At 33.7% G+C, this 15,275-nt stretch overlaps 1 protein-coding gene and 1 long non-coding RNA gene across 3 annotated transcripts in view; one reads left to right on the forward strand and one right to left on the reverse strand.

Moving 5' to 3' along the window:
- Positions 1-2,234, forward strand: part of Adgrl4 (adhesion G protein-coupled receptor L4) — a 103,033-nt gene extending 100,799 nt beyond the window's left edge. For both annotated transcript variants that reach the window (XM_020186579.2, XM_074079678.1), the window contains one exon: positions 839-2,234. In XM_020186579.2, the coding sequence (XP_020042168.2) occupies positions 839-901 (63 nt within the window). In that variant the 3' untranslated portion in view covers positions 902-2,234. The remainder of the gene's footprint in view (positions 1-838) is intronic.
- Positions 2,123-9,337, reverse strand: LOC141424902 (uncharacterized). The gene is made up of 3 exons (XR_012449845.1): positions 9,177-9,337; positions 7,310-8,589; positions 2,123-2,206 (listed from the first exon to the last, which is right to left on the reverse strand). It is a non-coding gene; the product is annotated as an uncharacterized lncRNA (long non-coding RNA).
- Positions 9,338-15,275: the final 5,938 nt, after the last annotated feature.

The raw sequence follows: 15,275 nt of genomic DNA on the forward strand, positions 1-15,275 counted from the left end.
ATTGGAGGACATCATGTTAAGCAAACTAAGCTAGGACACACAAAGGCCACATGTTTTCTCTAATGTGGAAAATAGATCCAAAAGATAAACATATGCACAAAAACAAGCATGACCATATACAAACTAATATGTAGAACATGTTTGTAAGAGTGGAAATACTCTTTGGAACTAAGGAAAAGAGAATGATAGAGCATCAGTAATAGAAAACACAACATCTGTGAAGATAGAGAATATAAGGATGAGTATTGAAAGCTACTGAATAATGAGGGGTGGGAAGAAGGTAAAGGGATAAAGGAGAGTAACAGAAGGGTTGAATGGACCAAAGTAAAGTATATGCATAGTGGGGATGCATGGAGAAACCTCTTTGAACATCAACTTAAATATTAATAATGAAAGATTGGACAGTGTGTGCTTAGAGGGTACTAGTGGGAGGGTAGAAGGTGAATGAAGGAAATTAAGATGAGCATACATGGTTGATGCACATATATACTTATATAAAACAGAACAAAGAAACCTCTTGCAATTGCTTTAAGTGTGGCAGGGATGGGGTTGAGGGGGAGAGATGATGGGGGTGATCTACCCAATGTACAACATAAACAATTCAGAATTGTCACTATGAATTCCCCTCCCCATATAATGAATATATCCTAATAAAAGAATTTTTTAAAAAATTTTCTGCGAGACATGTAGCTATAAATTATATTCACTTGATCATATTCTCATAATCAGAATGTAATAATGCTTTTAAAAAACCAAAAAAAATTATTGTGACTTAAAAATAATTTAATGTGATTGTCATGATCATATGTAACATTTCTTCTTTTCTTTTTTTTTCAAGATCCAGGAAGAATATTATAGATTGTTCAAAAATGTCCCTTGTTGTTTTGGATGTTTAAGGTAAAGATAGAGAATTATGGATAATTATAACTGCAAAGAAATTAAAAATACAAGCTGTGGATGACTGATGTATAAAAATCACTCAATCTTATTATGCAGTTATTAATTACTATTTTAAATCTGTTTTTCAGTTTATAGATTAAGAACTGAGGATAATTAGGTAAAATTATGTATTCATGTAGATATAGTATATTTTCCTACCTGACATAGTTATGTGAAAAATAGTACTGCAGATATTTGGAAAGTAATTGGTTTCTCAGGAGTGATATCACTGCCCCAAGGAAAGATTTTCTTTCTACCACAAGAAATATATGAAAGTCCTAAAGTAAACCACCGACTTGATATTTTTGTGACTCATGTGTCCTTTGAAATGGGTCCCTATCACCTTGGTAATGAGTTCCAAAACCAAAAATGGAACATGAGAGAATGAAGGGGCAGAATATCAAACAGTAAAAAGAAAATGGCTACTATAACAATGAGATGTACTTTGAATAAACTTGTTTTCTATAAACTACATGAGAAGTTTTTGAAATAAGATGAAGAATTGAATACACATATCTTACCATTTTGTAAATTGTTCTGAGCTTAAATTTCTACTGAAACCATATAGACCTCTATTTGCTCCATCACTTTTCTAATATTGTAAAAAAAGAAAAATAAAAAAGCAGAGATATCTGTTTTTAAGTTAATATTTTATTGAGGTATATGGTGTTTCTACCCTTATTTCACAAGTCATGACTTCAGATACATAATCAGTGAAATATAAGTGTGTCAAAATATAATATTGTTTTTGCCTGTTAGTGTAAAAATAGTGTATATAAAACTGAAGCATTTTATTCTATAACCTTTCAGTGTAGTGAAAATTATCCTGTCATACAGACTAGTATATTAGAATGCTTTATTATTTTTAATTTTGGAAATATAATTCATATTGCAATACTTCCTTTTAATTTACCATTTTTAAAAGGGCATTGTAAATATGAAAGTATTCATAAAGTGAATTGCTATTTTTTCTGTTCAGAAAAGTACACATTTAAAAATGTTATTTATAACAAAGAAATCACCAAGAACTATAGTTTTCACAGTAGTTATTTTCTGACAGTTTTTTATTATCTATTAAAAAGTATCTGCTTAAATATATGGTTTCTATCTTTTCTCAAACCATTTCATAAAAATGAAGAAGCAGTAATTTTATTTCAAAAATATGTAATTGTTCTGCACCTACCTGCAAAAGTGTACCAATCCATTGAATGTCATTATTTCATATTAATTTCTGTAGCTGTTAAAATGAAGTCTGTCAAATCTTTCTCTGAAAAATAAAATGTTATTTAAACGAAGCAATCCTGCTACTGCTTTAGTAAGTTATTTTTTTCAAGGAAGATGATCTTCCAATAAGCTCAAACATTTTTAGAGCATCTGTGATAATAACTTTTCATTATTTCTCCTAATTTCTTACATGCTAAGCCCAGGACCTATTATTGCCATTGTCATTACAAGATAGTGTTATAAGAATGTGGTACTGGTGATACTGAAAAACTAATCTTTTCAATCAATGTATACAAAACTGTGTGTGGTGGGCAGAATAACGAATGGCCTTCAAAAATATCATGCCCTAATCTTCAGAATTTGTGAATATGTTAGACTACATGGTGAGGAGAATGAAGGCTGTAGATGGAATTAATGTTGCTAATCAGCTGACCTTGAGATGGAGAAATGATTCTCTCGACTATCCAAGAGTTGCTCCTTATAAGTGAAAGAGGGAGACAAAAGAGTCTGAGTGTCACAGTGATGCAGCCTGACAGATTTTACCAGCCATTACTGGCTTTGAAGTAGATGATGTTCACAGAATGCTGGTAGCCTCTGGGAGCTGACAAAAACAAGGAAATGGATTCTTCCCTAGAGCCTCCAGAAGGAAATCAGCACTGCTTATACTGTTATTTTAGCCCAGGGTTACCCATTTTGGACTTCTAACTTCCAGAACTATAAGGTAATAAAATTTATATTTTTAAGCCCCTAAGTTTGTGATAATGTGTTACAGCAGTCAGGGGAAACTAAGACTATGAGAATATTTACATATGACATTTTTGGAGACAAGCTATTATTTACATCACGAGGGAAAATCTTATCACCATTTACAAATTTCTCTGTGTCTGGATTATCCTCCTTGTGACAATCATTAGTCTGACAAACATCTACTTATCCTTAATATATTTTTCTTTGTAATACCTTCCTAGCTTTCACAAGGAATTCATCATTTCTACTCTTGTGTCATATCTATTTAACATTTATCACACTGCCTTGCAATTATTTACCCTAACTCAGGGCATACATTGTGCTATTTTGTTCCTCCTTAGAAGCAGGTACATTTTCTCTTTTTGGTTTTCTGAATTGCAGTGACTTATCTTCTGCTATGTCATAACCACAGGATTGCTGTCACTACAGGTCAAAAGACTGAGCAGTCTGGCTGTTCTAGACTCTTGCTTTAAGTATTCCATACTGGAAACCTGCTTGAACCAGCCTCCCATTCATTCTCACACACATCACACAGTTAGGTGGGGAGAGAGAGACAGACCAGCAATCTCAAACTAATGTAGAGAAGGCAGAGGCATTGGACCACCAATAGAGTCTTGAGCTTGTACTATGCTTCACATCAGATTTTCCAGGAAAGGCCTTCTGTGAAGATTTGAAAGGAGCTTGCCAGACTAATAAAGTAGTGCTTCATTTTCTGTGTGGCTCATGTGATAGTGAGTGGGGTAAATATTAGGATGCAAACTCAATCTCCTCAACCCATAAAATATACCAAATTTACACAAATACTTCACAGTCTGCATGCTTAGCATACATGAAATTTTAATGTCTTTTCTACATATGCATGCAATTTGAAATAAGTACATATAATACTTTTAGATAAAGTGATTTCCTCTTTTTCTGTGTTTATCCTTTTCCCATAATTTATGATGACATAATTTTTAGTCCTTTACAATTCAATGCCAGCCATTCAAAATTAAACAATGACTGTATTTCTTAATTTCCTACATATTCCATCGTACTATATTCATCTTAAGTGTCCTACAAAATATGACCCTTTTATATGTCAACATTATTGTCTAATTACTTCAAAATGAAACTTTCAGGACAACATGAGTTCAGAATAGATGCATAAAGAGTACCCCATTGTCTGGTTTTTCTTGTACCTGGAATGTCTTCCCATACAAATTGTACCTACCATTACTGGTCCCCCTCTATGCAGCCTTTCTGATTGATTTGTTTTTATTAATTTCTCCAATAACTAACTATAATACTAGCAGAGTACATATGATAGTAAAGCACTTACTAAGATCCATTATGATGTAGTCATTCTGTGCTCAAGCTTAAAGTCCCTAAGTCTTACATTATAGTTGCTAGAGAAATAACTTAGTAGTGGCATTTAAAGATAAAAACATGCCTTCCTTGAAAGTTGATGCAGATTTCTGTTGTTAAATTGTGGCATCTCAATTCTCACAGTAACATTGGCAATTCTATCATTTTTCAATGTGAAAAGTGTTTTATTTCATGCAGCTAGGAAATTTCAGAGTTAGTGCTAAAACTGAAAACCCTAGCAAATTCCACACCCCCATCCAAGCTCTGAGAGACTGGCTGGGGAGGAAATAGAAAAGGCTAGACTCATACCTAGGCTTTTTTACATTTCCATATACTCTATAACTATCAGTTTGTATAGTGTAAAGAACATGTATATGTTCTCTAGGGAGTGGAGGAAGCATGACACACTTTTTCTAACATGGAATTTTAACATGTCTTTTCTACGTATGCATGCACTTTGAAATAAGTACATATCATATTTTTAGATAAAGTGATTTCCTCTTTTTCTCTGTTTATATTTTTCCCACACACTTATTTCTACCCCCACTCCCTACTCGTACTCTCAACCAGACAATTCATTTTAACAAACCACTATGTATTCCTGCTTTTATCACTTAATACCTCATTTATTCTTTTTTAGTGTCTAAGTAATATTCCATATTGAGAGTGAATCATATGTTTAACAGCTGTTATTCTGTCTGGATTAATACAATAATATATTAGAAGACTTCAGTGCCTCTCTAAAATAGCATTGTCTATGCCATAGGACTCAGGTTTCTTGCTGAAAAAGGTAAACACTAACATTTTTTCGTATAATAGGTGTGGACTCATGTTAATAAAACCAAAAGACTGTAACTGTTATGGTTTGGAGAAGTATCCCCAAAAAGCTCATGAGTTTTAGGCTTTATTTCCTGCCCATCATGCTAGTGGAGATGGAAGAACATTTGAGAAGAGGGGCCCAGTGGGGAGGAATTTGGGTTATCAGGGACATGCTCTTCAAGGGGATTGTGGGAGTCTGGTCACTTCCTCTTCTTCTCTTACTTGCATCTTGCAGCCATGAAGAGAGTAGATTGATCCTTGAAATGATATGATGCCTTGCCAGAGCAACGCAGTCAACAGATCAGGACTGCAACCTTTAAAAGTACGAGCTAAAGTAAACCTTTCCTCTTTTTCAAGTCCATTATCTCAGGTAGGTTGTTACAGTAATACAAAACTGCCTAATACAATAACCCTTCTCCATGTAAGGGTTGCATGTGAGTTTTTGCGAGTATTCAGTGAAAACAACACCATGAATTTAAGATCCACAAGTCTCCTTGAACATTTTCATTTTAAGTGAAAAGGATTTGAATTATTTACCATAGATTGTTGGCTTCAGTGAGCATTAAGATCAGTAAGCAATCTGAGTATGGAACAATATGCTTGGTATTTTATTCAGATGTTATATCATGTAAGTTTGTACAATAGTTATGATTAATATAAAATGAGAGGTTAGCTTAATTATGATAGATCTCTTCTAGGGCCAATATCTCATGTTTCTAATTTCAACCACCCACTTTGAGGCATGGTAAATAATAAAAATCTATAAAGCATGTTACAATTTTATGTGCTCAGAAATAAGAGAAAAAATAATAGGTTTCTTTTAAAATTGTCCTTTAGAAATGTGGTTCCATTTCTTATTGGGCTGCAATTTGCCATGAATCAGTGTCTAAGAGCCAGGCTGCTCAAGCTGAAAATGATTATTTTCTTTCTTTTCCTTAATGTATCGGAAGTGGATCTAAAAGAACCAACAGTATGCAGAGGGGTTAATTATCCTGGCAGTCAGTTAAGCTTTGAAAGTTTTAGGTGATAAGAACAGAGCCCTAAGAAAGACTCCCTGCTACTGCAGCTTGCTGTGAGGAAACAGTTATGTGTTGCCACCACTGCAAATATTGCTCAAATTACCCTAAAATTCTCTTGCTTTTCTGTGCATCCTAGCTCCTGCAGAGTGGCTCTGTGCTAGTGAGGTCATTTATTCTGTCACTTCAACCCACTCAGCAATCATGACAACTACATCTTTCAGTTAATTTAACGCAGAAGGCTTTTCTGAAAGACCCCCATGACCTGCGTGGGGGAAGTGATTATTCAAAACAACATTGCTTCTCATTCCTCTAGTGCCACCAACTCCTCTGCAGAACCACCTAAATGTGCCCCAATTTGATCTTCCTCTCAGATCAATTTCTCAGATTTTCTTAAAGGAATGTGTAAATAAACAATCACTCTCACATCATGGAGGTTTACAGGGAGGATACAAAGTCAGCTTGCAATCAGATTGCCTGGGCTAGAATCCCCTTTGTTCTTCAGTTAGCTTACATAATCTTGGGCACTTACAGCCTGGTGCCTCAATCTGTAGAATCCGTAATACATCTGTACTTACCTAATAGTGTCGTTGTGAGAAGTAAAACACTTAAAATATGGGAGATAATCAGCCAACACAATGTTCAGCCATGGCAAGTGGCAGCCAAGATTAGCTGAAATTATTATAACCTGTGTGGACAACTATTGATTTCTGCACTTATTAGATGCCAATAACTGTTCTAGGTGCACTGGTAGAATTCACCAATAAAAACCAAATAAAGTCAAAAAATAAATAGACATAAATTCCTTGTACACAGTAAGGATTTACACATTATTGACTTATCAACAAGTTATTTCTGAAACAAGTAAGGAAAATAAAGATAAGTAATGATACAGTCAAATTGTAGGTCTACTTTTTCTATTTTCTACTACCTCACAATCTACCTTCCCCAATTCCTATTCTGCCCCATTCAAAACTTGAAACTTGCAATTTTATTGCTATCTATTCTAGAGCTGGTAGTATGTCAGATAGAATACCAAATGTTGCATGTATTCTTTGGAGTGGGGTTGCAGCCTAGACCCTACTCTTTTTTTGTCTGAAAAACTCTACCCCTGAAGGGATTAATGTACTTCAATTTCATTAAAATTAAGGTGATTTTCCTGTATAAAGGTTGCATCAATATATTTTTATTTAAATATAAATACTATTAGTACTTACATGAACTTGAGAAATATTCTTTCTTTAAGCACCGTATACGTAAACATGGACGTTTTGGTATCTTAACATTCCATACATTCCTATAAGAAGGGAAACATTCACACGGGTGTTAATTGGAACTTCACATTCCTTGTTCAGGATACATTCCAGTCATTTCAATTGCTTTTGCCTAGCATAAATCTACAAAAACCATATTCCTTTAAAACACAATCCTGATACATTGAAAAGCAAAAGCAATTGAGCTATTTCAATACTTGAGAGAAAATAATAAAGAAATCTTCAACAGAAAGAAGAAATATTCTTCAATAAATGCCTGTTACTTCTATGTGAAATGCATTTGGTTTTACCTAATATTCATGCTATTTAAATATTTAGCATTGTTTCCTGAATAATAAGATTTCTTTGGTATTGTGTAAAGATAATTTCTAGCCTCCATGTTTAGTAAACTAGCTAAATGAACTAAGAATTTTATCAGTTATTAATTTAAGAATTGAAGCATTTTGTTATATTTGCCACCATCCTCTGGATGACTCATCGTTTTCATACAGAAGGCCTCAGTGATTGAAAACAGCTTTTTAGTCTTCTCTGGAAGGTATGCTTAGCATTGTGTGATTTTATTTTCCAAGTAGATTTGCATAAGCTGAATAACCCTACATTGCCAAATATTTTTTTCTACTTGCCCCAGTAATACTTAGCAAATAGGAAGCTCTCTCTTGCTAGCCGAAATGATTTCCTTAAAAGCAGGAGAATAATGTTATTTCTCAGTATTCTTCTGTTTTCCTTATAAGACTTTGAGCCAAAGAAAAAGCAAGGGTACAGTCATAAAGTTAAGGTAAAAGCTTCAGTAAAATATAAGCGCATTACCCATTTTGTTACCTGCTGCTGAGTAGCCTTTAAAACATTGATTTTTTGTTGCTGTTTCTCGCATTCCTGTTGGTTGATTGGCCACAGTAGGGTAGACTAGTTATCACACAGGTATCTCATAGAGACTGCAGTCACATGCTAACTTGGGTGGAAATGATCTGATGTGACTGTTCACTATATTCTCAACAGGGCTTGTCTTCCAAGCACCCATTCATGGTATCCTTGTGTCACTTGGGTTTCACACAGCATGTTTTCTGAGATCCTTGAGGAAGGTTCCCCAAAGCAAGTATTTCAAAAGACTCTGTAATAGCTGAAAAGCTTCTTACTGTCCTACCTCTGAAGTCATATAGTTTACTTCTGCCAAAGCAGTCAGTCACAAAGCCCATCCAGGTTCAGAGGGCAAGAGAAACAACCACCTGTCAGCCGAGGAAGGACAAGGCCACAAAGCATAAGAACACAGGGAATGAATAATATTACTGAGGTTATTTTTGGAAAATACAATCTTCCATAAGTTTATACTCTTGCAAATATCTATTATCACCATAATATTTTTAAATTAAACAAAGAATGAATTTCACAAGACTTTTCTATAATATCTTTAAGAATAAACCCATGAAATCTCACTAAAGAACAATTCAGTGAAAGGAATAAAAACCACATAAAGTCTCAAGTCCCAAAGTCCTTGCGTAACCACTTTTTGCTATTATAGTTTAATCCAGGGTTATATTTTTGAACTCTGTATCAGTATTGATATACTATGTCATATTTTAGTACTCTCAATACCAGTATTCTTATTAATGGTAACAGAGCCTATTTGAAAAATAATAATAATAAAGACATTCCATAAGTAAAAATTTTTGAGAAATCCTGTGAAGTTTACCCATCTCCTAATTCAACTTCATCATCAACTTGAGTCAGCCTAATTTTTTAAATATATAAAATATCTTGAAATTATTGCTGTTTTAAGAAACACACAAACCAAAATATTTTGCATTAATTTTACCTTCAAAGCCATTTACTCCAATTAAGATATGAGAGACCTCAAAGAATCAGGAAGTACCATAGGGCACAATGCAGAGTTTCCACGTTCTTCCATGATCATTCATCCATAATTATTTATTCTATCAGTTGAATTGTTCAACAATATTAAACAATAATTGATTCGGGAATCTGTAAGACAAAAAAATCATATACATTTGCATTCAACAAATCCACCAATATAGTTGATATTCTTTTATAACAGTAAGAGGTTCAGTTGCTTCATCAAGATGTAGGCCAAAGATTCCTTACTTCAGACCATAACAAATGGTTAGATGACTAATTAAGAACCAACCCAAAGTTCTACTTCATATATGTAGTGGTGTGGGAGTGATTTAGTGAAAATTCTACCCTGATCAATACACAGACAAATATTTACCCAGGTGAACTTTCACAAATAATTAGATCTCCCTACTCTATTTAAAGTTAGATATGTAGAATCTAAAGTCAGTATAACAACCTGCAAGAGTCCTTCTTGTATTCACTTGATAACTTTGAAAACAGTTTCAAGCCATAAATATTTTTCCTCCAAAATACTATAATTCTAAAATTTAAATTACTTCTCTTTATATGATGGCATATAAATTATTTTTGTGTTACATTTAATATAATTATTTTGCTAATTGTAATCATTGAAGACTAGTAGTACTTTATTATAAAAGTGAATACACTCAAGTATTTTTAAGGTTATGTAATCATAACCAGTTCTGCCAGTGCTCTAGGCACTGTTTACAAGATAATATTTCAACATACCAGTCTGAGTAGAAATAAGAGAAGACAAATATTTTTAAAAATCAGCAAAATTGGTAAGAAAAGTTTATAAATATAAAAATCTATTTTAAAATTTGATGTATTTAGTGAGATGAAAAGTAAGTCTATCACTTTAACTATATCACTCTTTCTCTTTCCATCACCTATATAGGTAAGACAGTAAGAGTAGATTTCATGTAGTCCAGAGCTATAGAGTGTTTTCAAGACAAAAGACTGACTGAAAAATATGTGTACTACTCCTGACATTAAAAAACTCTCAGGTCCTACTTCTCTATAACAGTGTACAAATGGGAAAGGGAAATGGTGAACTTGTATTTAAGGGAAATGAATTTATGAATTAGTAAGGAAATGAAAGAAGCTTTAAATGAAAGCAGTTTACAGGAATTCCTCCCCTGAAGCTACACAAGATTGAAAAGACATCTACCGAATCTTAAAACAGCATTCAGTGATATCTTCTCCTCTGCCCTTTTAATGGATGATTTGTATGCAATACTTCCAAGTGAGATGAGAGTATTACAGACTAGTGAATCAGACATAATCATCCTACAGACCCAGCAGGGCAACCTGAGAGAATAGAAGACTGACTTCATTCAAAATGTTTTTCTCTGAAATAATCCAAACAATACAGCCTATGAATATTGTATACATTCTCGTATGGCCTTGGCTTATGCTTCTCATTTTGAAAGGGAAAATAAATATTACAAAAAAAATTAACCTGCTTCCTTTAGGATAATTGGGCTAACTGTCATATGCTAAATCTCAAAGTAGGTTACAAAAACATTTTCTGGCAGTATAGGCACTGAGCTTGAAATGAAGACAGTTATTTTGAATTTAGGTAAGTATATTTTCAAGAAGTGAAATTCTAAAGTATTTTAAGCTCATGGAAACCAATGAAGATACTTTTATATAGTGTAATGATCCAATCACTGTGAAAGACAAACAAAATAATATCATTTTTATAAGCAAAAACCTTTTATTGCAGTATGGAAGTTTGAACTCAGAGCCTCATACTTGCATGCTTGCTAAAGAGGAGCTGTACTACTTGATCAACAACTCCTTCAGTCTAATAAAGAATAAGAATAGCTAACTTGAAAGAATTGCCACCCTGATGGAAGAATACATAAAGGAAGGACATTGTGTTGGGGGGAGCAGGAGGATCTTCCTTTTCCTACAATGTGAGAGATAAACAATATCCTATAAAGACACGCATGAAAATTTAGACAAGTTTCAACAACTAAGATGCCTAGTACAAAAAATAATGAATTTTAACAATTTTCTTATTAAAAAGCTTGATAACTTTGTGTTAAAAAATACCTAAAGATATTATAATTTATGATCTGCTTTCTGATCATAGTATAAATTCTTTAAAAATTTCAAAGTACATATTTTTTCAACATCAGCAAATTGTATACTTCCTATGCACATTTAAATTCAATTTCATGATATTTCAAATTCATATAATTTTTCATATATTAAGTGATGCATAGTGAAGAATTAATCTTGCTCAATGTACAGTCTGATTTTGCCCTCAGCTACTAGTAGCTGATCTCTAGCTATTGGGAATGTCTTACCTGATAAGAGTGTCTTTGTTGGCATACGGTCTTTGGACACCAGAAATCTAACAATGGAATTTGTGACAGGAGATTTGGGCCATGTCATATTAGTTTTAACCTTCAGAGGAATTAGAGATTCATATGAGCCTGAACTCTGAGAGGGACCAGACACTAAAGTAGAATGTCAAGCCCTAATAAAAAAATATGTATGCCAAAGACTCAGGTGAGTTTCCCTGGTTGGCAAAACTCTATACATTGTCATGTATTAGGGCAGGGGAGTAAAGCTGCCTATGACTCACAGAAAGAGGACACCTACAGGTCCTAAGTTTAGACTCTTCTTGAACTCTGTCCTATGAATCTCTTTCCTTAGCTGATTTTAACTCATGGACTTTTATTATACTAAAACTGAATTCATGTCAGTTGGAGGCACAAGCCTGCAAATCCAGCACTTGGAAGGCTCAGGCAGAAGCATTGTGCTCCTTCAAAATACAGAGCAAACAACAAACTGATGTCATAAATTGAATATGTTCCTGAGTTCTAGTTATTCTAGTGAATTATTAAACCTGAGAATAGTCCTCAGAATTTGTAGCTATATTAAGGTTCTCAGGAAAAATTATAGTCTATTTAGATGACAATTTATTTTATACAATTATATAATCTGATATACATCTATAAGCATATACATTGTGAGATATATGTGTATATATATATATATATATATATATATATACACATATTACATATACATATAATTTTAAGGAACTGACTCACTCACACAATGTAGTACCAGAGAAGTTCAAATTTATGGAGTGGATTACAAACTATAAACTCATGCAGGAATTGATGTTGTAATCTGGAGTCTAAAATCTGTAAGACAGGCCAGCAGACTGGAAGCTCAAGAAGGAGTTGACATTAAAGGCTTAAGGCAGAATTTCTTACTTCTCTGGAAAACTTAGTGCTTACTCTTGAGGCCTTAAACATTGGGTGATTTCCACCCACATTATTGGAGGTAATCACCTTTTCTAAAGGTAATTTAATTATAGATGTTAACCACCTCTATAAGACAGCCTCATGGCAACATCCAGATTTGAGTTTTTTTAAACATCTGGATACTACAGCCTAGTTCTTACATAAAACTAACAATCACAGTAGCCAACCTGGCTGAAGTGAGAGTGGTCCTGGAGACCCCTTGTACTTACAGTTGATGAGGGAAATCTTTTGAGGACTATATCCTCTTACTATGTAGGTGACTAATCTAGAAATAAACCTACACAAATATATTTAGCTTATTTTCTATAAAGGCACAAAGACAATTCAAAGGAGAAAGGACAATATTGTTAATAAATGGTACTAGAACAATTAGATGTTCATTTAGAAGAAAAACAACAAAGAAAAGAACCTAGAAATAGGTATTATATGTTACACAAAAATTAACTCCAAATGGATTATAGACCTAAATATAAAATGCTATACTGTAACATTTCAGGGAGAAAACAGAAAATGTCTATAAAATCTTGAGTTTGGTAATGATGCTTCTCCATATAACAAACAGTATAATCTGTTAAAAAAATTATAAATTGGACCTTATCAAAACTGGAAATTTCTGGTCTTTGAAGCATGTTACCCAGATAGGAAATACAAGCCACAGAGTGGGAGAAAATATTTACAAATCATATATCCAATAGAGGCCTTGTGTCCAAAATACACAAAGAACTTCAAAACTCAACAATAAAAACCAGAAAGTCAATTTTAAAATGGACCAAAGACTTGGATACCTCACCAAAGATGACATGTGTACTATAAATAACCATATGAAAAGATGCTCAATATTATTTGTCACTAAGGAAATTCAACTTAAAACAACCAATGAAATAGCACCACATGCCGATTAGAATGACTAGAACCAGAACAGTTGATTTATCATTTCCTGGCAAGAATGCAGAGCAATAGGAATTCTTATTCATTGTTGGTGGAAAAGCCATGCAACCACTCTGAAAGAGCGTTTGGCACCTTCTCACAAATTAAAACAGTCTTACCAGATGATCCAGCCATTGTGCTTCTAGGTACTTATCCAACTGATTTGAACATTACTGTCTAAACAAACCCACACATGAATGTTCACAATCACCAAAATGTCTTTCAACGGGTGAATGGATAAACCGTAGGACATCCATACAATGGAGTACTCTTTGGTGGCTATAAAAAATGCTCTGTGGAGCCACATGGAAGACATAGATGAACCTTAAGAGCTTTGGCCTAACGGAACAAATGTGGGCTGAAAAAACTTCACACTGCATAATTCCATGTACATGACATTCTGGGAAGGGCGAAATTTTAAAGCCAGAAAATAGATGATGGTTGCCAGTAGATACTGGGGTGATAGGTCTATGAAGAGCTGAAACACAAGGGAATTTTTAATTCTGTGAAACTGTTCTATATGATAGTCACATGACTATATGTATTTGTCAAAATGAATAGAAATGTGTAGCACAAAAATGCATTTTAATGTACACGTATTTTTTTAAGTTACTTAGGAAGTTGGGGGATTTCATGACATAGTGCAGAATGTGACAAGAGAATTTAACTCTAGTACAAAGTACCAGGTGAAGCAAGCTTGAAATATGAGAAAAACATTGAAAAGATATAGCTCAATAGTTTCAAGTGAGAATGTTTTAAATCCTTGGTGTGGAAGGCCTACATTAAGAGAAATACACAGAAAGCAAAGTGATCATGTTAGCGTTTCTGACTTTCCTAATCCTCACTGATATCTTTATTCCCCCTCTGCCCATTCCTGGAATAGTTTCAACAGGTTTCATTTTTCCATTTTCATACATGAATACATAATATTTCCAACATATTCACCCTCATTTACCCTTTCCTATATCCTCCCCTGTCCAACTGGTACCAACCTCCCCAAACAGGACCTATGTTGCCTTCCTGTTCTCCATTTTTGAAAAAAAAAAAAAAAAGACATTTTTGTTTGTTTAAGATAGCTATACAGGCAGGGTGTTTCATTATGACATTTCCATGTACATATATATTGTAATCTGAATTAGTTCATCCTCTCTGTTTTTCTCCTTTATATCTTAGTCCCCTTCTTATGGTGATTTCATCAAGTTTAAAAATTCTATGTTCATTCTTTTATAGGAAGTACATCAACCGTATTCACCTTCTTAACTTCCTTCTTTTGCCCTCCCTCTCTTGTTAGTGACCTCCCCTTAGCGTGACATGTTTCTCATAATATTGCTGTATTTGTATTAGGTCTGTACTTCATATGAAAGAAAACATGTGGACTTTGGATTTCTGGACCTGGCTAAGAGAGTATTGACACACAGAGTCCAACTAGAGAAGGGGTTATTATATAAATATCACATGAAATAAAAGCCTAAACAATAAGACATAGTTAAAAAAATAGTACTTATAATGTTCAAAAAGAATAAGAAGAGGTGATAAACCTGGAAGAAAATCCTTGGGGAAGCTGCATGAAGGCTACTGAACTAATTCTTGCAGAGTGGGTGTGTTGTGGCTAGTCAGATGAGGTGTGAATGAATGTAAATGAAAAAGGTGCACTGCTTTGGTGGAATAAGTATTATGGACCAATATGTAGAAGAGAAAACATGTATGGCATGTAGATGCAAGTGAAATAAAAATTGTTTACAATAGCAGTGATTGTACATTGAAGAGTAACCAATAAAAAATTGAGAATTTAGGGAAGGATTACCTCATCAGGAAACTGATAT

Source organism: Castor canadensis, chromosome 7 (genome assembly GCF_047511655.1).
Source record: "Castor canadensis chromosome 7, mCasCan1.hap1v2, whole genome shotgun sequence".
In the NCBI taxonomy this organism is placed as follows: Eukaryota; Metazoa; Chordata; class Mammalia; order Rodentia; family Castoridae; genus Castor; species Castor canadensis.